This window comes from Chiloscyllium plagiosum, chromosome 16, assembly GCF_004010195.1.
Source record: "Chiloscyllium plagiosum isolate BGI_BamShark_2017 chromosome 16, ASM401019v2, whole genome shotgun sequence".
Lineage (NCBI taxonomy): Eukaryota > Metazoa > Chordata > Chondrichthyes > Orectolobiformes > Hemiscylliidae > Chiloscyllium > Chiloscyllium plagiosum.
The window spans coordinates 1,630,890-1,653,676 of NC_057725.1; the positions used below are offsets into that span (position 1 = coordinate 1,630,890).

The window sequence follows — 22,787 nt, forward strand, 5'->3', positions numbered from 1 at the left end:
GACCTCTCCGCCCCCACCCCCGTCTGACCTATCACCCTCACCTTGACCTCTTTCCACCTATCACATTTCCGACGCCCCTCCCCCAAGTCCCTCCTCCCTACCTTTTATCTTAGCCTGCTGGACAAACTTTCCTCATTCCTGAAGTAGGGCTTATGCCCGAAACGTCGATTCTCCTGTTCCCTGGATGCTGCCTGACCTGCTGCACTTTTCCAGCAACACATTTTCAGCTCTGATCTCCACCATCTGCAGACCTCACTTTCTCCTCATAGATCACAAGGTGTGGTGTTTACTTCAGAAAGACTGTGGAGTCATCTGGGTTATTTGTAGCACAATGTCCTGGGAGGGCTAGAGCACTTCAGGAGGATTTAAACTAGTTTGGCAGGGGGATGGGAACCAGAGGTACAGGTAAGGAGACAGTAGTTGTTGAATGGACAGAAATAGAAGGCAGAGAGTCTGTCAGGAAGGATAAACAGATGACAGTGCAAACGGATGGGTTAAGGTGTGTCTGTTTCAATGTAATGAGTGTCAGGAATAAGAGTGATGAACTTAGAGCATGGATCAGTACTAGGAACTATGATGTTGTAGCCATAACAGAGACATGGATTTCACAGGGGCAGGAATGGATGCTGGATGTTCCAGAGTTTAAGAAGGTTGTGGGGGGAGAAGCATTGTTAATTAGTGAGTGCATCACAGCTGCAGAAAAGAAGGTTGTTGAGGAGCGTTTGTCTACTGAGTCAGTATGGGTGGGAGTCAGCTACAGGATAGGAGCAGTCACTTTATTGGGTTTTTTTAATAGATCCAGCCAATAGCAGCAGAGAGATGGAAGTACAGATTAGGCAGCAGATCTTGGAAAGATGCAGATGTAATAGAGTCATTGTTATGGGTGACTTCAACTTCCCCAGTATTGATTGGAACCTCCTTAGTGCAGATGGTCTGGATGGAGCCGATTTTGTCAGGAGTGTCCAGGAGGGATTCCTGACTCAATATGTAAATCGGCCGACTGGGGGGGAGGCCATATTGGATTTGGTACTAGCAACGAGCCAGGCCAGGTGTCAGATCTCTTGGTAGGAGAGCATTTTGGTGACAGTGACCACAACTGCCTCACCATAGCCATGGAGAGGGATAGGAGCAGACAGTATGGGAAGGTATTTAATTGGGGGAGAGGAAATTATACTGCTATTAGACAGGAGCTGTGGAGTATAAATTGGGAACAATTGTTCTATGGGAAATGCACAACAGAAATGTGGAAGCTGTTTAAGGAGAACTTGTTGCAAGTGTTGGATACCTTTGTCTCACTGAGACAGGCAAGGAATAGTAATGTCAAGGTGCCTTGGATGACAACAGCAGAGGAGCTTCTCATCAAGAGCATTGAGGAAGCAAGGATCTGGCACGGCTTTAGAGGATTACAGGGTTGCTAGGAAAGAACTCAAAAATGGTCTGAGAAGAGCTAGAAAAAGCCTTGGCATGAAAAATGAGGAAAATCCAAAGGCATTCTATATATACATGAGGAATAAGAGAATGATCAGAGAGAGGGTAGGGTCAATCAAGAATAGTGAAGGGAACTTGTGCCTGGTGTTTGAAGAGGTAAGGGAGTCCCTAAATGAGTTTTTTGCTTCAGTATTCAGCATTGAGAGGGAACTTGTTGATAGGGAGAACATCGTGGGCCAGATTAATAGGCTTAAAGAGATTGATATTTAAGAAAGTGGATGCGCTGGAAATTCTGCGAAGCATCAAAATCGACAAATCCGCAGAGCTGGACCAGATATATCCCAAGGTACTACGGGCAACGAGAAATGAGATTGCTGCACCTCTGGCGATGATCTTTGCATCCTCACTCTCCTTGGGAGTAGTACCTGATGATTGAAGGGAGGCAAATGTTCCTTTGTTCAAGAAAGGGAAAAGGAAAATCCCTGGGAATTACAGACCAGTCAGTCTTACCTCTGTGGTAAGCAAGGTACTGGGAAGGATTCTGAGAGATAGGATTTATGACTATTTGGAAAAACATAGTTTGATTAAAGATAGTGAGCATGGCTTTGTGAGGGGCAGGCCATGCTTCACAAGCCTTATTGAGTTCTTTGAGGATCAGACGAGACAAGTTGATGAAGGTCGAGTAGTGGATGTGATGTACATGGATTTCAGTGAGGCAGTTGATAAGGTTCCCCACGGTAGGCTCATTCAGAAAGTTAAGTGGTATGGGATACAGGGGAATTTGGCTGTCTGGATACAGAATTGACTGGCCATAAGAAAACAGTGAGTGGTAGTGGATGGAAAGTATTCTGCCTGGAGGTCAGTGACCAGTGGTGTCCAGCAGGGATCTGTTCTTAGGCCTCTGCTCTTTGTAGTTTTTATAAATTACTTGAATAAAGACATGGAAGGGTGGGTTAGTAAGTTTGCCGATGATACAAAGGTCGGTGGTGTTGCAGATAGTGTCAAGGGCTGTTGCAGGATACAACATGACACTGACAGGATGCAGAGTTGGGCTGAGAAGTGGCAGATGGAGTTCAACCTGGATAAATGCGAAGTGATTCATTCTGGAAGGTCAAATTTGAATGATGAATACAGGATTAAAGACAGGGTTCTTAGCAGTGTGGAGGAACAGAGGGATCTTGGGGTCCATGTTGATAGATCCCTCACAGTTGCCATCCAAGTTGATAGGGCTGTTAAGAAGGCATATGGTGTTTTAGCTTTCATTAAGAGGGGGATTGAGTTTAAGAGCTGTGAGGTTATGCTGCAGCTCTACAAAATCATGGTTAAACCACACTTGGAATATTATGTCCAGTTCTGGTCACCTCATTATAGGATGTGGATGCTATAGAGAAGGTGCAGAGGAGATTTACCAGATGCTGCCTGGATTGGCGGGCATGTCTTATGATGAGAGGTTGAGTGAGCTAGGACTTTTCACACTGGAGAGAAGAAGGAAGAGAGGTGACTTGATCGAGGTGTACAAGGTAATGAGAAGCATAGAGAGAGTAAATAGCCAGAGACTTTTCCCCAGGGCATAAACGGCTGTCACGAGGGGTCATAATTTTAGATGATTGGAGCAAGGTATAGAGATGTCAGAGTTAGGTTCTTTATGCAGAGAGTAGTGGGTGTGTGGAATGCACTGCTAGCAGTAGTAGTAGAGTCAGAGCCATTAGGGACATTAAGCAACTGTTGGACAAGTACATGGATGGCAATAAATTGAGAGGTGTGAAGGTTAGGGTGATCTTAGATTAAGGTAAATGTTCGGTACAACATCGTGGTCTGAAGGGTCTGTACAGTGCTGCACTTTTCTATGTTCTATGTTTCATTCACTTACCCTACTTGACCGAAGAAGGACAAAGGATAGGTTGGCAATGTGACCAGGATAGATTGTTTGATTTGTTATGGATTCTGGGACAAACCAGTACTTGGATTTTTGAGGATACAGCAACCGCAAGGGATGAATCTGAGAGTGTAATCTGAGAGTGTAATCTGAGAGTGTAATCTGAGAGTGTAATCTGAGAGTGTAATCTGAGATTGTTGCTGAGAGACCTGACAGGTTGCAGTGAGATGAGTTCTCCCACAGAAAGGAAAAATCTAACAACTCTCCAACTGAGGCAGCACGGATCGAAATATAGAAACATAGAAAATAGGAGCAGGTTGATCCTGTTCCACCTTTCTGTGTGATCATGGTTGATCATCCAATTCCGTATCCCATTCCTGCTTTCTCCCCATACCTTTTCAATCCTTTAGCACTAAGAACTAGAGTCAATGTTCTGGCCTCAATTGCTCTCTATGACAGCGTAAATACACCTTGTCACGGCCAGGCAGGTCTATCTGTTCAAGGTGTAGATTTCCTGTTTGCGTCCCAAGTGTTCTCAGTCTGATCCATCGATCTCAAGCTGATTTTCTTCTCTGAACCACTGCCTCCTGCTGGCTGACTGTCACCTACAGGATGACCACTGGGGCTGGCAAGAGAACTTGGGAGCTGAATGTGAAACCTTTGACTCCAGAAAACATTCAGGAACTCAAAAGGGACTACAAAGGTTGGAGAACTGTGAAGCCCCTCTTTGAGTCTCCAGCAGACTGGTGGGAAACAGTCAAGGGGAACATGAAGAGGTTTTTTTTTGTCCTCAAAGGTGTTCAGGTGTGTATGTGTGTGTGTGAGAGAGAGAGAGATGGGTAAAATTTGTCCAAACTTCAGAAAAGCATACAGAACCTACACTTGCTGTAGATGATGGGGGTTGATATCATGGAAAATCTCCAGGAGGTGAAGAGCCAGTAATCCTTGCTCTTTGCCTCGTAAGCCTCCAGCACCCACAGCGTAGAGCAGGATGAAATGTGCATGGAGAGATCTCTGTGATTATTAGCCTGAAGGGAGAAGATGACAGTAACGTCATTTCAATCTGACATCCCGAGGACCAGCCAATCTCTTTATACCAGACTGCAAGACCCAAAGCCCACAGGCAGTGTAGCCTCCCAGTCACTTCTGTCCTCCATCACGGAGGCCTTGGATGACAGCACATGGGAGAGCATGAACTAGACGTTAACTCTAGATGAGCTGGCCAAGGTCCTCAAGTCCTTTGAAAAAATAAAACTTGTGAAGTGACTGCTCATCGGCCGAGGCTATGGGACCTCGTTGGCCAGGATCTGCTGGAATTGTACGACAGTATGCTTCAGTATGAAGGAATCCATGAGGAAGGGTATCATCACCCACATCGACAAGGGGAAGGGGGAGAGGGCGGAAATTAGAAATTGATGACCACTTTCACTACTGAATGCAGATGACAAAATCCTGTTTTAGGTTATCATCAGCCAGGTAAGGTCTGCTCTGGGATTGGTGATTGACCCCGGCCACACCTGTGCTGTACCTGACAGGATGATCTCAGAGATCCTTCCCAGGGATACAATTGCCTACATGCAGGGCAGGGTTGGTGGTGCTCCACATGTAGTCATTGTTTGTCCTTGGTCATGGAGCTGCTCTGGATGAACCTCAATGTGAACCACTGCATCTCTCTCCAGATTTCCTTTGCAAAGGCACATTCCATCAGGATATGTTTGACAGTCTCTTGCCCCTCGTAGCTGCTTTTAGGACACTGTGTGGTGGTACAGAGAGTCCAAGTACACATGAAGGATCTGACCACCACCAGCCAAGCTATATTTTGGTGCTTGTTGGAATGTTCTAGAGATAAAGCATCCTGCCAAATGACTGACAGTCTACTCAGAGAACAACCTGAAAGGTTCCACCCTCTCCTTTTCCCACAGGGTCTCGAGGACTGTATGTGCTGACCACTTCCTGATGGACTGCTGGTCAGTGGGGATTTTCTTTGCAAATGTCTCCACCAGGGACAGGTGATATGGGACGGTCCAACTACTTGGAGTATTCCACAACAACGACGCCATTCCTTTGCAACACCAGGGACAGATAGCACCTCAGTATGGAATAACACAAGGTGCGAGGGTCTACGCACAGCTTGATGCAGCTGCACCCAAAGGTGGACATCAAGATGGGAGTGGCATTAGGTACATTCATCTCCCCCTTATCTAGAGCTTTGTACACGATGTCCATGTGGACGCAGTCCATCCTAGACCTCCAAATGAAGTGGGAGAAGGTTTAGGTGACAGTTGTACTGCAGATTTGGGGAATGGGCCAGATCTGTGCCTCGTGGAGCAACACCGAGAGCCCCTCACACCTGATGAATATGTTTTTATCTGCAATGGAGAGGGAGCAGTGCTCTTGAAAGCTCAGGTTTTGCCTGACCTTGGTGATATGTTCCTCCCAACATTTTGCGCATGCCCCAGCCCTTCCGATCCACAGCACCTTCACAGAATCTGTCCTGACGGGGGAAGGGAACAAACGTTCAGTTAGCCCGGTTCCCAAAGAACATGTCCTTGCTTTTGCTTTGATTTACTTTGGCTCCCAAGGCTAGTTCAAACTGGTCACAGATACTCTTGAGTCTGTGCACTGACAATGAATCTGAGCAGAAACCAGCAACTGTCAAGGCTCTGCTGCCTGGAACAGTCACCTCTCTCAGGCTCACATCATTCCTGACAGACACAACAAAAGCTTCTATACAACACACAAACAAGGCAGGAAGAGGTGGCAACCCTGTCTGACTCCGGATCTGATCGGGAAGCTTTCTGATTCCCACCCATTGATTGAGATTGCTCTACTAATGTCAGCATTGAGCAGTTGCATCCACTTGCTGATACCCTTCCCAAAACCCATTTTGGAGAGTACATCCCTCATTTGGTGTGTCTTATGCTTTCAAAGACCGTTTCCTCATCCAAGGTGATGAGCAGAAAAGGAACTAATCTCCTGGCTGAGAGAGTAAATGGTGTAGTGGCAGTGGACTTCAACTAGTAAGGTGGGGAGGTGGGTTGACTGGTTAGCTCAACTTTGGAAGTACTAGAGAGGGCAAAAGAGAGAAGATGGGGAACGGGGAAAAGTAATTGAGAGAAGACTTGAGTGTTGACAGAGAACAAAGCAATGGTCACCTTCCAATGGGCAAGAAAGAGATAAGGACAGGGTTAAATTGTATTTTTATAAATGCACTGATTGAACAAAATTGGGGAACGAGAAGCAGAAATTGCTCTGCGGATTATGACACAGTAACATTGACAGAATGTGGCTCAAGCCAGAACAGGATTGGACACTTAACATCCCAGGTAATAAGGCTTTTAGTAGAAACGGGGTGGGTAACCAGGGAGAGGTATAGCAGTCTTGGTCAAAGGTAGTATCATTGACCTTAAATGAGATACAGTTCCTAAATGAGAATCCAAATGGTAGGAAGGAAGCAGTGATCTTGTTGGGTAAACAGCTGAATAGTGGACAGGAAGTAGAAAAGAGCATTTGGAGGCAGATTGTTGAAACCTGCAGGACAAGTAGCGTTGTGATTCTTGGTAATTTCAATTATCCCAGGGTAGACTGGGAGAACGTACAGTGTGGGCCATGGAAATGGAGAAATTCCTACAATGTTGCAGGAGGATGTTCCGGAACAGTACATTTTCAATCCTGCCTTAGAGGAAATGAGGCAGGCCAAGTGGAGAACATCAGAGGTGGGGGTGGGGGAGAAGCATTTTGAATTCAAACTTCATTATCTGCCATAATTTGAACCCAGGTCCCCAGAATATTACCTGAGTCTCTGGGTTAATAGTCTAGCAACAATCCTACTGTGCTAACTCCCTGCCAGAACAACAATAGCAATAAAAATAAAGCAGAGTCTCTCAAACGCAGGAGAGAGGTGAGGTCTGGAATAAGGGAAGCTCAGAGGAAATATGAGGAAAGGATGGCATGCTGTGCTTAAACAAAGAGTAAAGTGTTCATCAAACACATTAATATAAAAGATGAGTGAAGGATGGAGTGGGAACCATATGGAACAGGCAGTGCAAGCTGCTCACTGAAGCAAAGGAGAGAGTGCAAAGGAGATTCACTAGAATGAAACTAGGAATGAGGGATTTCAGGGACAAGGAAAGAAATTAGGTTTATCCTCCTTGGAGCAGAGACTAAAAGTTGACCTTATTGAGGTGTTCAAAATTATGAACAATTTTGATAGGGTGAAGGAAGAGATTCTGTTTCCACTAATTGGTCTGTCAGTAATTAAGAGTCACTATTTCAAGGTTGTCAAAAATCTTTACAGTTTTCTACAGATTCCCCAATAGCAACAGAGGCACAGAGGAGCAGATTGGGAGGCAGATATTGGAAAGGTCCAGTAACAACAGGGTTAATATTCATGGGTGACTTTAACTTCCCTAATATTGATTGGAACCTCCTAGTTCAAGTACTTTGGATGGAGCAGTTTTTATCAGTTGCGTCCAGGAAGGGTTCCTGACTCAATATGTAGATAGAGGGAGGGCATATTGGATTTGATGCTTGGCAATGAACTGTGCCAGGTCTCAGATCTCTCAATGGGAGAGCATTTCGGTGATAGTGATCACAACTCCCTGACCTGTACCACACTCATGGAGAGGCTTAGGAGCAGAAGGTATGGGAAGTGTTTTGGGGGAATTACAATACTATTAGACAGGAACAGGTGTCTCAGGGAAATGCACAACAGAAATGTGGAGGTTGTTTAGGGAGCACTTGCTGGTGTGCTGGACAGGTTTGTCCCACTGAGGCAAGGAAAGGATGGTAGGTTGAAAGAACCTTGTGTGACAAGGGATGTGGGACATCTAGTCAAGAGGAAGAAGGAAGCTTACTTAAGGTTGAGGAGGCAAGGATCAGACAGGGCTCTAGAGGGTTACAAGGTAGCCAGGAAGGAACTGAAAAATAGACTTAGGAGAGCTAAAAGGGGGCATGAGAAAGCTTTAGTGGGTAGGATTAAGGAAAACGCTAAGGCATTCTACACTTATGTGAGGAACAAGAGAATGGCCAGAGTGAGGGTAAGGTCAATCAGGGATAGTGGAGGGAACTTGTGCCTGGAGTCGGAGATGGTAGGGAGGTCCTTAATGAATACTTTGCTTCAGTATTCACTTCCGAGAGGGATCTTGTCGTTTGTAAGGACAGTGCGAAACAGGCTGATATGCTCAAACAGGCTGATGTTAGGAAGGAAGATGTGATGAAAATTTTGAAAAACATGAGGATAGATAAATCCCCTGGGCCAGATGGAATATACCCAAGGTTACTACAGGAAGTGAGGGAAGAGATGCAGAACTGGGCTGATAAGTGGCGGATGGTATTCAGCCTGAAAAAATGTTATGTGATTCACTTTGGAAGATCAAATTTGAATGCAGAATACAGGGTTAAAGGCAGGATTCTTGACAGTGTGGAGGAACAGAGGGATCTTGAGGCCCATGTTCATAGATCCCTCAAAGTTGCCACTCAAGTTGATAGGGTTGTTAAGAAGTCATATGGTGTGTTGGCTTTCATTAGCAGGGGGATTGGGTTTAAGAGTCACGAGGTTATGCTGCAGCTCCATAGAGCTCTGGTTAGACCATACTTGCAATATTGTGTTCAGTTCTGGTCACCTCATTATAGGAAAGATGTGCAGAGAAGATTTACCAGGGTGCTGCCTAGACTGGAAGGCATGTGTTATGAAGAAAAGTTGAGGGAGCTAGGGCTTTTCTCATTGGAGCGAAGACTTGATAGAGGTGTAAAGCTTGTTGAGAGGCATAGATAGAGTGGATAGCCAGAGACTTTTTCCCATGGTGGAAATGACTATCACGAGGGGACACAATTTTAAGGTAAGTGGAGTAAGGTTCAAGGGAGATGTCAGAGGTAGGTTCTTTACACAGAGAGTGGTGGTGCGTGGAATGCACTGCCAGCGGTGGTAGTAGAGTCAGACACATTCAGGAAACTTAAGCGACTCTTGGATAGGCACATGTAAGATAGTAACATGAAGGGTATGTCGTTTTGTCTAATCTTAGAGTAGGATAAAAAACTGGCACAACATTGAGGTGGAAGGGCCTGTATTGTGCTGGACTGTTAAAAACAGTATAGAATATTCTATATTCTATGTTAACAAGAGAGCTAGGAGTGAGATGAGGAGAATCTTCACTCAGAGAATTGTTAGGATTTGGAATGCCGGCTGGGAGAGTGGTGCAGGTAGATTCTATACAAGGTTTCAGAAGAGAGCAGTTTATTTCAAAGGGATGAATTTAGATGGATATGGAAAAACGGTTGGAGGATGGGACCAGCTGGGTAGCTGTTTTGGGAGGCAGTACAGACACAATGGGTTAAATGGCCTCCGTGTGAACTGTAAAATTATATGATTCTGTATTTAAAAAAATCACTGGACTCAAAACTTTCTGTTTCTCACCTCACTGATGCTGCCAGACACAGAGTTTTTTCAGCAACTTCTGTCAGGGAAACAGATGTATTTTTATATAACTTGGCCACCATTAAGTTACTTTTTATTCCAGATTTTTTATTGAATTGAAATTTCAGCAGCCACCATGCTGAGTCAACCCCAGGTCTGTAGAACGTTAGCAGGGGGTCTAGATTTCTCATCCAGTCACATTACCACTATATCACTGTCTCCCAAATGCAACTGAACACTGCAGTGCGATCACCAATTGTGGCCTTATGATTATCATCGATGAAGTAGCTGAAGATGCCTGGTCCTCAAGAAACTACACTAAGGAACATTTTGGTAAAGTTTGTTTAACCCCTTGTAAACCAACACCTTCTTAATTATTTTCCAAACGTTTGTCATAATGTTACATTTTTAGACCTTTGTGATTCTCACCATTAAGTATTTTATGAACGTTAACAACCCGATGTTCTGATGTTTACCATATTTTGGAGAAGGATGGAGACAGGGGAAGAGTCTTTTTATCAGCTTTGTCCATGGTGGTGGTGGTGATGATGGTGGTTGTGGGGGTGGGGAGGGAAGTGGTCTCGAAGATCAGGGACACATTACCTCATTCAAGACATATCTAAAGGTGCTAATCTTAGCAGGCACACTCTCTCTGCTCACTGAACCTGTATCTGCTGTCAAGTCCAAGATAAAAATGTTGGGAGAATGCCTAGTCTTAACAATGAGTGATGAATGTGGAGATGGAACTGGTTTATTTAATCATAGATACACAGCTGAAAGTCGTGAGTAAAACTATGGTTGACTGAAGAAAGAAACACCCACAATAAAAATTCACACGGAAGCCCATTCAGAAAAGTAGCAATTTTTATTTTTGAAAAGAGAACAATAACAATTTTTGTGTTTATTTGGTGCCTTTACCATAGTGAAAAGCTTCAAGGTACTCTGCTGGATTAATAAACCAAAATGAGGAATGGAGTCACAGAAAGAGAAATTAGGGTTGGTGAGGTAAGCTTTAAAGAGTAAATCTGAAAGAAGACAGGGTTGGAATGGGGGTGTGGGAGAGAATTCCAGACTGAATTCACATTGGAATGATTCTTTAAAATGTGGAAATTTAGCTTTAGTGGTCTAATTGGTTAATAGGATGAGCACCTCTACTTTCTTATTTTGAAAATTGTAAGAAATGAATCCATCGATCCTTACTTCTGTTGTCAGCAATGTATTGTGTAAATTCCAAAACTACTAAAATGGTGATTATCACTCACATCGACCATGGATTGACTGAGGCTGGACAACACAGTACCAACATAGACTTTTTGCCTGCAAGATGGCAAAGTGTGAAGATTTCAAGCACTGATATTCTTCCTTACAAGACCAAGAGTGAAAAACTGTTCCATGAGTCAGAATGACCATCCCTTTACTGTATAGGGTGTAGGTTTGCTCGCTGAGCTGTAGGTTCGATATCCAGACGTTTCAATACCTGGCTAGGTAACATCATTAGTGGCGACCTCCAAGTGAAGCGAAGCTGTTGTCTCCTGCTTTCTATTTATATGTTTGTCCTGGATGGGGTTCCTGGGGTTTGTGGTGATGTCATTTCCTGTTCGCTTTCTGAGGGGTTGACAGATGGTATCTAGATCTGTGTTTTTGTTTATGGCGTTGTGGTTGGAGTGCCAGGCCTCTAGGAACTCTCTGGCATGTCTTTGCTTAGCCTGTCCCAGGATAGATGTGTTGTCCCAGTCAAAATTGTGGTTTTTTTCCCTCCGTGTGTAGGGCTACGAGGGAGAGAGGGTCGTGTCTTTTTGTGGCTAGCTGGTGTTCGTGTATCCTGGTGGCTAACTTTCTTCCTGTTTGTCCTACGTAGTGTTTGTGGCAGTCCAGACAAGCAGACCAAACACAGTCAGAAACCCTAACCACCTTAGCATACATCAAAGAAGTTTCAGAAATGACAGCCAGACTACTAGGATCCCTCGGATTCCTAGTAGCACACAAACCCACCAATACTCTCAAACAAAAACTAACAAACTTAAAAGATCCAGTACAACCCATGGACAAAACCAATGTCATCTACAAAATTCCATGCAAGGACTGCCACAAACACTCGTGGGACAAAACAGGAAGAAAGTTAGCCACCAGGATACACGAACACCAGCTAGCCACAAAAAGACACAACCCTCTCTCCCTCGTAGCCGTACACACGGAGGAAAAAACCCATTCCAACTGGGACAACACATCTATCCTTTGACAGGCTAAGCAAAGACATGCCAGAGAATTCCTAGAGGCCTGGCACTCTAACCACAATGCCATAAACAAACACATAGATCCAGATACCATCTATCAACCCCTCAGAAAACAAACAGGAAATGACATCACCACAAACCCCAGGAACCCCATCCAGGAGAAAGATATAAATAGAAAGCAGGAGACAACAGCTTCACTTCACTTGGAGGTCACCACTGAAGATGTTACCTAGCCAAGTAATGAAACGTCTGGATATCAAACCTACACCCTAAACCTCAACCTGAGCTACAAACTTTCACAAACCTTGCAAATCCCTTTGCTATGATGGGCACAAATCCTTTCACAGCATTACTGATAGCACCTTACAAACCCCCAACCTCGACCACCGAGGACAACTGCTGCTCATGCTTGGGAACTCAATTCTTGCAAGTTCCCCTTTAAGACATTCACCATCTTGACTTTGGAAATCGCTGTCCCTTCAGTTGGGTCAAAATCCTGGAATTCCCTCCCCTAAGGCAACATGGGGGTTGTCCTGGCACATGGACTGCAGAGATTCAAGAAGGCAGCTCAACACCATCTTCTCAAGAGAAGTTGGGGAAGGACAGTAAATGCTGGCCTACTCAATGACATCCATGTTCCACAAACGAATAAAAGAGAGAAAGGACTCAAGAGATTGGAGTGTTTGCCATGCTGATCCTTGGCAAGTTAAAGTGGTGAACCAGTCTGTACTGAATCAACTGAGCTCAGCTAAGGTGAGCTCTAGCTATGTTACAGTTGATCTTGAGTTAGAGATTGTTCCAAAGTGGGATCCATAGAAATGATCGGGGTCTACAAAATAGCATGAATAGGACCCATTATTGAGATGGCACTGGTCAGGTATGTGCTGCTGACTGTCCCAGATTCTGGGGTCTCGTTGACAGAATACTACACAATTGACACTGTGTCAGTAATGCTTCAGCACAGATCAGGTTGCAACCACAACACGCGGAGGGAAAACAACCTGGAAACAGCCAGCAGCTGTGCAGGGAGTGACATCTGATTTGTTGTCTATGTTAGATTAGAGTATCTCTCCACCCTGCAGGCACTCAGCCTCTATTCCTGATGAAGGGCTTTTGCCCGAAACGTCGATTTTCCTGCTCCTCGGATGCTGCCTGAACTGCTGTGCTTTTCCAGCACCACTCTAATCTAGAATCTGGTTTCCAGCATCTGCAGCCCTTGTTTTTATCTTGTTGTCTATGTTCACAATCATAGCCACCGACCCTAATTTGACTCTAGGAAAAGCAAGGAGATGTAGGGCAATGAAACACTGATCAGGGATGTTGCTGAACCTTTCAGTTGAAGGCAATGTAGAAGTCATCATGTCACAATGACATCAATGTACCCTACATTAGACAGTTCTGGCAAAATTTCATGTAAACTTCTTCAACAACTTTACCTTCAGCAATGTAAATGTGCCCTATGTTTATTGTACAATTTCAGATAGGGGTTTGTGATTATTAATCAACTTAGAAGCAGGCTCATTAACCAAAAACTGTTTTAGACAGAACAGAAGCAACAAAAGGTTTGAATTTATGTATTACTTTCAATGGAGGATAACATCACCAGCCTCTTCGCAAATGCAGTCTGTGAAGGAGAGGTCACCAGAGGATGCTGATGATTACCGAGAAATGGTGCTGAATGCTTAGAAATCAGCAAACATCCCCATTTCTGACCTACTGATGTACATAAAGATATTGATGAAGCAACTGAGGAGAGTTGAGCCTAGGACACATCCTGAGAGCTGTCTTGGAGCTGAGATGACTGACCTCCAACAAACCCAACCATATTCCTTTGTGTTGGGCTGGACTCCAACCAGTGAAGTGTTTCTCCACTGATTTTAGATTTGCTAGGATTCCTCAATACAATACAATATTCATTCAAGAGCAGTCACTCTCATCTCACCTCCCCTCTGGAGTTCAACTCTTTCACCCATGTGTGAATCAAGGCTGTAATGAGGTCAGGAACTGTGTAGCCCAGGTGCTGAACTGTCGATGAGCCCTTCCATCACTTTACTGATGATCGAGAGTAGACTGATGGGGCGGAAATGGCTATGTTGCTTTTGTCCTGATTGTTATGTACAGGATTTCTTGGTAAATGCCAACTTCCTCCATTCATGTAATTTGGATGTTGCTGGCTATGGCAACATTTATTGCCTATTCCTAGTTATTCTTGAGAAGGAGATGGAGATCTACCTGCACTGCACTGCAACAACTTGGCTAAGGGTGCTGCAAGTTCTGGAGCACAAATCTTCAGCGGTATTGCTGGATTATTGTTGTGGCCTTTGAGGTATCAAGTGACACCAACCATTTCTTCATATCATGTGAAGTGAACAAAACCAACTGGTGACTGGTAAGTGTGAGACAAAACCTCAGCAGGATGCTGAAATGGATCATACACTCCATACTCTGGCTGAAGATTATTGCAAGTGATTCAGTCTTATTTATGACATTATTGCTGGGTTACCCCATCAACCCTGGAGATAATCGTGGATCCTCCTCCTTCTCCAATGTGATGGGATCTGGGGCTGACCCAGCAGGTATGTGGATAACAAGGACCAGGTGTATATTTTCAATCTGTAGGTGGGACTGCGCAATGGTTATTCCTGTCATAGACAGATGCATTCAGCAAGTAGATTGGTTAGAGTGAAGTCCTGTTGGTTCCACCTTGTTGGCTTCCTCACCAGCTGCCATGGGCCCAGTCCAGTAGCTATGTTCTTTAAGACTTGGTGAGCGTGGTCAGTAGCGGTGTTGCTGAGCCATTCCAAGTTATGGACATCAAAGTCCCCCACACTGTGTGGCCTTGTTCAACTCAGTGCTTCCTCCAAGTTGTGTTCAATATGAAGGATTATTGGACTTGTCAGCTGCGGTGGGTGCAGTATATAGTAACCAGCAGGAGGTTTCTCACCTATGTTTGACCTGATACAATGAGACTTCATGGGATTGGCAGTCAATTTGAGGACACCCAAGACAACTCTCCACCAAATGCAGAAATATGGCAGATGGAGTTTAATCCAGAAAAATGTGAGGTGATGCATTTTGGAAGGTCAAATCCAGGTAGAAATTATACAGTGAATGGCAGAACCCTCAGGACTATTGATATGCAGAGGGATCTGGGTGTGCAGTTCCACAGATCACTGAAGGTGGTAGTGCAAATAGATAAGGTAGTAAAAAAGGCCTATGGTATGCTTGCCTTCATTGGGGGAGGCATTGAGTATAAGGATAAACAGGTTATGCTGCAGCTTTATAGAACTTTAATGAAGCCACACTTGGGACTTTGTGTAGTTCTGATCAATACACTACCAGAAGGATGTGGATGCTTTGGAAAGGGTACGGAAAAGGTTTAGCAGGATGTTGACTGGTATGGGTGATTTTAGCCATGAAGAAAGATTGGATACACTGGGTTTGTTTTCACTCAAACACAGGAGGTTGAGGGATGACCTGATAAGAAGTTTATAAGATTGTGAATGGCACGGATCGAGTGGAAAGTAGGAGGCTTTTTCCAGGATGGAGGGGTCAATTACTTGGGGGCACAGGTTCAAGGTGCGAGGGGTATATTCAAAAGAGATGTGTGAGGTACGTTTTCGCACAAAGAGTGGTGACTGCCATGAACGTGCTGCCGGAGGAGGAGACACAATAGCAGCATTCAAGAAACACCTGGATGAATACAGGAATAAGAAGGATATCCAGAAATGGTGATAATCGTGTCTCATACAATGTATGCTCAGTACAGTATGTCATAAAACTGCTTGACTAATGTGTGCGCATGCCCAAATTTGGTACTACCCCAGTCCCTGCAAGGAGGATTTTGCAGGGTCAACAGGACTGTTTTTTCTGCTGTTGATACAATTGAGTAGCTTAGTCGGTCATTTCACAGGACAGTTCAGAGTCAACCACATTACCAGACCAGAAAAGCATGGCAAATTTCCTTCCTTAAAAGGTAAACTATTTGAGTTTTATAATTGACTATGGCTTCATGATCATCATTAGACCTTTAATTCCAGAGTTTCTGAATTCATCCATCTGCCAAGGTGGCATTTGTACCGATATCCCCAGAACATTACCTGGATCTCTGGATTACTGGTCGACTGACAAACAACCAGGCCATAGCCTTCTCTGTTAATGTACAAGGTACTGGTCAAATCTTGAATTAAACACGTGTTTGGTTTGGTCTGAGTTTTGGACAAGGACCTCAGTTTTAAAGGTGACAAATTCATTCTTGGTTCTTACATTTCAAAAAAATACATTTGCCATAATACCCTTTGAAAGTTCTGAAGCTGTTAAAGGCATTACATAAACACTCCAATTCCTTTCAAAAACATTCCTAGATAGTAATGTCAATGAAGATACTCTCAAAACTCAGTTAGAAGATCAATTTAAAAAAGGGAAACTAAAATACTAAAAGAGAAACAGCTATTAAAGAGCCAAAGAATACAAACCTCCCAAACTAGATTCCAGTAAATGCTACTCTAACAGTGAGGGTTTTGTTGCTTTTGATGCAGTAGAGAACAAGATGGGACTGAAATGTGATGCACATTTGCTTTAATGAGAGGTTGAGGAAGTTGAGCTAGATATCCTTTGAAAAGAGATTTCAAGATAATGGTATTGAAGTTTTAAAGATAATGAATGGATACTGATAAAAAATTATTTATTGTGGAGAATTTGAATACTACATGAAATAACTTCATAAAAGCTGGTAGCTCATCACTAAATCACCCTTTATTTACACATGCATAATACTCGACACTGGTCCAGTTCCCTCAGAGCCAGCTCTCAGACTGACCAGAACCTCTGACACTCCTGTTTATTTATTTTTTTCTTTTTCTTGTAGGAGCAGGCCCAGGCTGCAGCAGTGGTGGTAACTGCCTGCACAGCTAAACACAGTCCAAATCAAAGAAAAAACAAAAAAAAGTAAACACAAAGAACAAATGTCTTCCCTTGACAAGGGGAGAGAGAAATAAACTCTCCTCCTCAAAACCAGAATCCAACAGTAGCAGGAACACACTGAGTCAGTCCCCGAAACTGAGGAGATTCTAAATCACCTATTAATATATGTTAGCCAAGGCTCCCTGACTGGACCAGATTAATAGCCCCAATCAGGGAACTCAATCAATGAGGTCTGCCTGGTTGACCTTGTTACAATCAGTACAGGAGGGAACTAGGCAAAGTAACACCCAAAGTAACAGGCTTTAGGACTAGTCTACTGAGGAAAACCATTGCAGGGCACAACAGAATGGGTTTGAGACAAAGGAATTAAGAATATGTGAGAATATAAATAAGTTTTCTTTATTTGTTCGCAGGATGTGGATGTTGTTGGCTCAGCCAGTATTTATTGCCCATCTCTAATTGCTCAGAGGGCATTTAAGGGGTAACCACATTGCTGTGGGTCTAGAGTCACATATAGACCAGGATAGATATGATAGATTTTCTTCCTCTAAGGATGTTAGTGAACAGGATTGTTTTTCCTGACAGTAGACAATTGTTTCCTGGTCATAAGCCTAGATTAAAGTCGAGATTAGAGTGGCGCTGGAAAAGCACAGCAGGTCAGGCAGCATCCAAGGAGCAGGAAAATCGACATTTCGGCGCATTGGTCGGTTAGCTCAGCTGGTTAGAGCGTGGTGCTAATAATGCCAAGGTGTGGGTTCAATCCCCACACTGACAAGTGTAGGGCTGAGGTGGGCAAGCCAGTGATGTTTGCAGTGCCATGTCAGGGTTGGTGATTGCTCTTATTTCTTGTCTTACAAAGAGACAAGTTGATCACTGGCAACAAAAGGGAACTCTCAAAATCTGACCAGCAATTGATAGTTTGATCTTTCAATAATTGTTTGGGTTTGTTAAGTCTGAAGACTTTTTCCTAAAATGTTATGCATGGGAATTGAACACTAAATAGCTCCTTAAGTGATACCAGCTGATAGTATATATTATACAGAGCTCAACATTCCAGGTTTTTGGTTCATCACATCATATGGCACACGCTGAATCATGATGAAGAAAAAGAAATATTTGCACGTCTCATGCTCTGGTGTGCCAGTTAATGCCATATTTCGGGGCAGATGCTTCAGGCGCTTCTTAGACTGGCTCATCCTATGCAGCAAACACACAAAAATAATCACGCAAGGGTAGGTTCTCCCAAATATTTAAAAGCAGGTCCTAAACAAAGAAACTGGAGCTGTGGTCTCTGGCATACACACATGGAATGCAGAAAGTCATTTCACCCAAAACAGGCATGTTGCAAAATGATTGCTCCTTCCAAGCAGCGTGGCTGTATAACAATCCAACGGTTTGCATGCATGTTGTGAGATTATTCCTCATTACAAAAGAACTAGAGAATACACTGACACCATAAGATGCGAGAGAAATAGCCATTCATGTCATTGGATGAGATGATCATTGATCTGATAATCATCAACTCAACCTCTCTGCCTTTTCCCCAAAACCCTTGATTCCCTCACCGCCTAAAAATCTTTCTGTCTCACATTTTGAAAATACTTAATGACAACAAGAATTCCACAGATTCATAACCCTTAAGACAGAAATTCCTCATTTGTGTCATAAATGGGTGACCTCTTATTCTGAGGTGATGCCCTCTGGTCCTAGACTCTCCCACAAGAGGAAACAACTTTCCATACCTACCCGGTCAAGCCCTCCAAGAATCTTGTGTGTTTCAGAAAGGTCACCTCTCATTCTTCTAAATTCCAATGAGTACACGCTCAACATACTCTCCACAGAAACAGTGCCTCCATACTGAGGATCTGCCTCGTGACTGTCTCCAATGCCAGTATTCCTGCTGCAGTCTGATGAATGTATTGTATTGTTTTAGCAAAAGCTCCCTATTCCATACTCAATTTCCTTTGAAATAACAGCCAACATTACATTTAAGTGGCACTAAGTTCAGACCTTGTGGCAGTATTTATACTGCATCAAACTGGTCAATTGAAGCCCCACTGCAGAAATCCAGTAATGGCCCCGTTTTATTGGTTTATGATTCTGGTCTGACCATTTACACCACCTTTGGACCATGCTCCTTTACCACTTCCTTTTCACTTGTCTATCGTCTCTTTTGTCATTTAAACACTCTTGCCTTCCACCCTATCATGGATCTTGCCTTTTGTCCTTTCCATCTTTTCCCTTACCTGGTATTTGCTTAAAAACCTGCGACATCTGCATTACTTTTTCCAGCTCAGATGAACTTGAAATGTTAACTTGTTTTTCTCTCCCCAGATGCTGCCACACTGCTGAGTATTTCCAGTGTTTATATAATAATAATTAGAACAGGATAGGCCATTTGGCCCTCGATCCTGCTCTGCAATTCAACAGGATCATCCAACATTCATTATATTCATTGCCCTGCATTTCTACCTTAACTCTTGATTCCCAGAAGAATTGATCTGTCTCTATCCCACAGCTCTCTCTGGCAAGCAGTTCCAAAGACTCATACGTCTCTGAAAGAAGAAATTCCTTCACGTCAGTCTGAAATTGGTGCTCCTCCGTTTTCAGACTATTTCCTCGACTTCTCCTTGAGTGGAAACATCCGCCTGGCAATTACGCTGTCAAGCTCCTTAAGTATCCCATATGTTTCAATGAGATTGCCTCTCATTCTTCTGAACTCTAGTGAGTACATTCACGAACTCCGTGAGTGGCAAGGTGGTTCAGTGGTTAGCACTGCTTCCTGACAGCGCCAGGGACCCAGGTTCCACCCTCTGGCGACCGTTGTATGTTCTATCTGTGTGGATTTCCGCTGGGTGCTCAGTTTCCTCCAACAGTCATTGGCCTTGCTAAATTGTCCACAGCACCCAGCAATATGCAGGCTAAGTGGAATAGTCATGAGAAATACAGGTTACAGGACTAGGATAGTGGGGTTGGATGCTCTTTGGAGGGCTGTGGTGGGCTGAATGGCCTGCTTCCATGTTGTAAGAATTCTATAAGTAGAGTCCCAAACTTTAATATTTGCTTCTAAAATAATCTCTCCATACCAGAGATTATCCTATAATCTGGGTCATATTGTATGAATTACTATCTTGGGATGAAATCTTAAACAGAATCCTTTTCTTCATCTCTCATATGGATTTTAAAATCCTATGCCACTTTTTTAAACAGACTTTTGTAGATGTCCTGGACAATATTTATCCCCTGAGAAACACTTTCAAATGGATGAACTGAGTTACTTAGTGGTTTGTAGGAGTGTGCCATGCACAAACTGGCTGTTCTATTTCCCTAAGACAGCAACAAAACTTCCGAATTGCTACCTGTCCTAGAGTCATGAACAGTGTTGTACAATTTAGGTTTTCTTGTTTGTTTGCAAAAAGCACAAAAAGAGGGTGCTGATGCAATTTCCCTCCATGCTATCCTTGCGACCTGGACAAAAGGACAAATGCAAGGCCTTTCACTTGAAACAGTAACACTCAGGCAAGCATCTCAACATCTATCCTGATGAAATTGGACAGCTAGCAGAGAAGATAATGACAGAAAGTACTGCATTCAAGTATTCAGGCATTTTCCCTAATGGAGCAATAGTCCCTGCGTTGGGGGGCAGGGGTCTAGTAATCACAAGAATTGTAAAACTTATGTGAAGCCAAGATGGAGAAGTTAACAAAATTAGCCTTACTATTCTGGCAAATGAGTGCCAAACTTCATTTAACAAATCTTGTGGTCAACAACTCTCAAAACCAGATTGCATCTTTTTTCAGTCTTACCAATTCATCACCTCAATTAAGTACAAATTTGGATGAACAGTTTTTATAGCTGGTAATATCATGGAAGCTCTTTCCATCAGGAATAAAAACTGAAATAGTTCAATGTTTTACCCTTGGCAATTTACCAAGAAAGTACAATCTTCCACAATTTTAAAAACAATGCAATTTGTATTGTCGCTTTGAACAAAATAATTTGTGAAGGTTCCCAAGACATTTGCAAAATTTGTCAGAGTTCTTTCTTCCCCACAGGAATCCAAAACAGTTTTAGGAACTTATTCCAAATATTGTTTTACAACCTGATTGAGGTCTGCATTCATACTATGATCCTCTGGTGAAGTGATTTTGCCTTTCATTGATCTTGCTGTCATGGCAGTGTGAATATGCAGAAAAGCCTGAAATGAAGGAGGCAGTTAATGCTGCTTTGTGCTCCAGGTAGTTTGAACCCTCACACCCAATTCACACTCTGAGGTTAATACTGGTGTGTATTCAAAACCACTGCAATGAGGATATAGAGTGAATGCATACTTCTTCAAAGAAACGCGCAGGAAGCCTTTGAGTTGAGTGCCATGAGTAACCTAAAACATTCAGTTACTTTCAACAAAACTCTGATCAATAAGAGCTTGATGGTAATTATAGAATTATGTAAAGGTTACCGGACAAGAGAACTGCACCTTTAAGTTTCAAAAGGAACCAAAGTATTTGCTTTGGATGTCTAAAGTATTTTTTGTGCCATTGAGATAATAGTTTGCGTTCTCAGTTTAGAAATCAATCAGACTTATATACCTCTTCTTCAACAGAATCTGCTACCATGTTAAGTTTGCAGCTCCTTAGTGCTGATAGCAGTTTATCTACAGTAGCTTGTTCTCTTTCTCTTTTCTGCCACTCTATCAAAGACTGCTGAATCTGTTCTCGCATGTTGCGTGGATGTTTGTATTCGATCTGCTGAAGTAATGCTTCTTTGTGTCCCAGTTTTCTTGCAAACATCCGCCATTCATTTCCAAGCTCATTACAAATTATATTGAATGCAACATTCAGATTCCCTGGGGAAAAAAAGAATTCAATGAAGCTAAGTTTTGAATTAAAGTCATGAACCTAAACTCAGTGTCAGGTGACAGTTTCTTAAATCATCCATAAAATTAGCACTGGTGCAACAAAACACTAGATGTGTCCCTCGTCTTGTTCATCACAACATCTTTAGTTATACTGTATAGCAATAAAGTACCTAACGTCAGTTCAGGCAGTATTTGAGCGGGAAATGGGACTTTGGTTTAATGTCTCATCAGCAAGGTGCTACTTTTGACAATGTAGCACTCTATGTGCACTCGAGTGTCAACTTTGAATTCTACGTTCAAGCCCTGGAGTGGGACTTGAACATAGAGGTTCACCTTCTGACTTAGAGGTGAAATGTGCTACCAACTGAACCACGTATTCAATGACTTTTTCTGAAAGTTTTTAAAGTAACGTGCCTCACCAACTACTTGTGGTAGCACGTTCCACATTCAAACCACTCACTCACTATCTAGTAGCTTTGGATCCTGGTCCCAGGTTTTAGATTCTCCCCAAAATGAAAACATTTCCTCAAAAATTACTCCCTCAACCCAAATATAACCTTGAGACAATATTACCAGCTTTCAGCTAAATCTCTCCCTTTTGTAAAGGAACATTCCCAATCTGTTCAATCTTTCTGTACTGGGGCTAACATCTTTGTAGGGCAGGCTGGAGAAAATCAGAGATCAAAATAGTTAGACTTGGATATAAACAAGGATGAGTATTTTATAAGGGCTGTGACAGACCAGGAGCTAATGTTGGTCAGTCAGCACAACACAAGATGGGACGTAGCTAGATCTTAATCTGGATTCATGCTGTACAGCATCTAAACAAATTACAGCAACAATGCAAAGCAAAACTGTTTGTACCAAGGCTACAGGGGAAGGCCAAGCTAAAGAAAATCAGGTATGATTTGGTCAGAGTGGAGCGAAAGCCAATAGGTAAATCTGTGTCAGAACAGTGGGACACATTCATGAGGGAAATAGGAAGAGTACAGGGCCAACATGTTCCAATAAAGACAAAGGGTGGGACCATCAAATGTGGTGAACAATAGGTAT

At 43.2% G+C, this 22,787-nt stretch overlaps 1 protein-coding gene and 1 non-coding gene across 2 annotated transcripts in view; one reads left to right on the top strand and one right to left on the bottom strand.

Moving 5' to 3' along the window:
- Positions 1-21,757, bottom strand: part of LOC122557608 (FAS-associated death domain protein-like) — a 30,799-nt gene extending 9,042 nt beyond the window's left edge. Inside the window, exon 1 of the mRNA XM_043705337.1 lies at positions 21,466-21,757. Within this exon, the coding sequence (XP_043561272.1) occupies positions 21,466-21,666 (201 nt within the window). The 5' untranslated portion in view covers positions 21,667-21,757. The remainder of the gene's footprint in view (positions 1-21,465) is intronic.
- Positions 17,579-17,651, top strand: trnai-aau. Its single transcript has one exon. It is a non-coding gene; the product is annotated as a tRNA-Ile (tRNA).
- Positions 21,758-22,787: the final 1,030 nt, after the last annotated feature.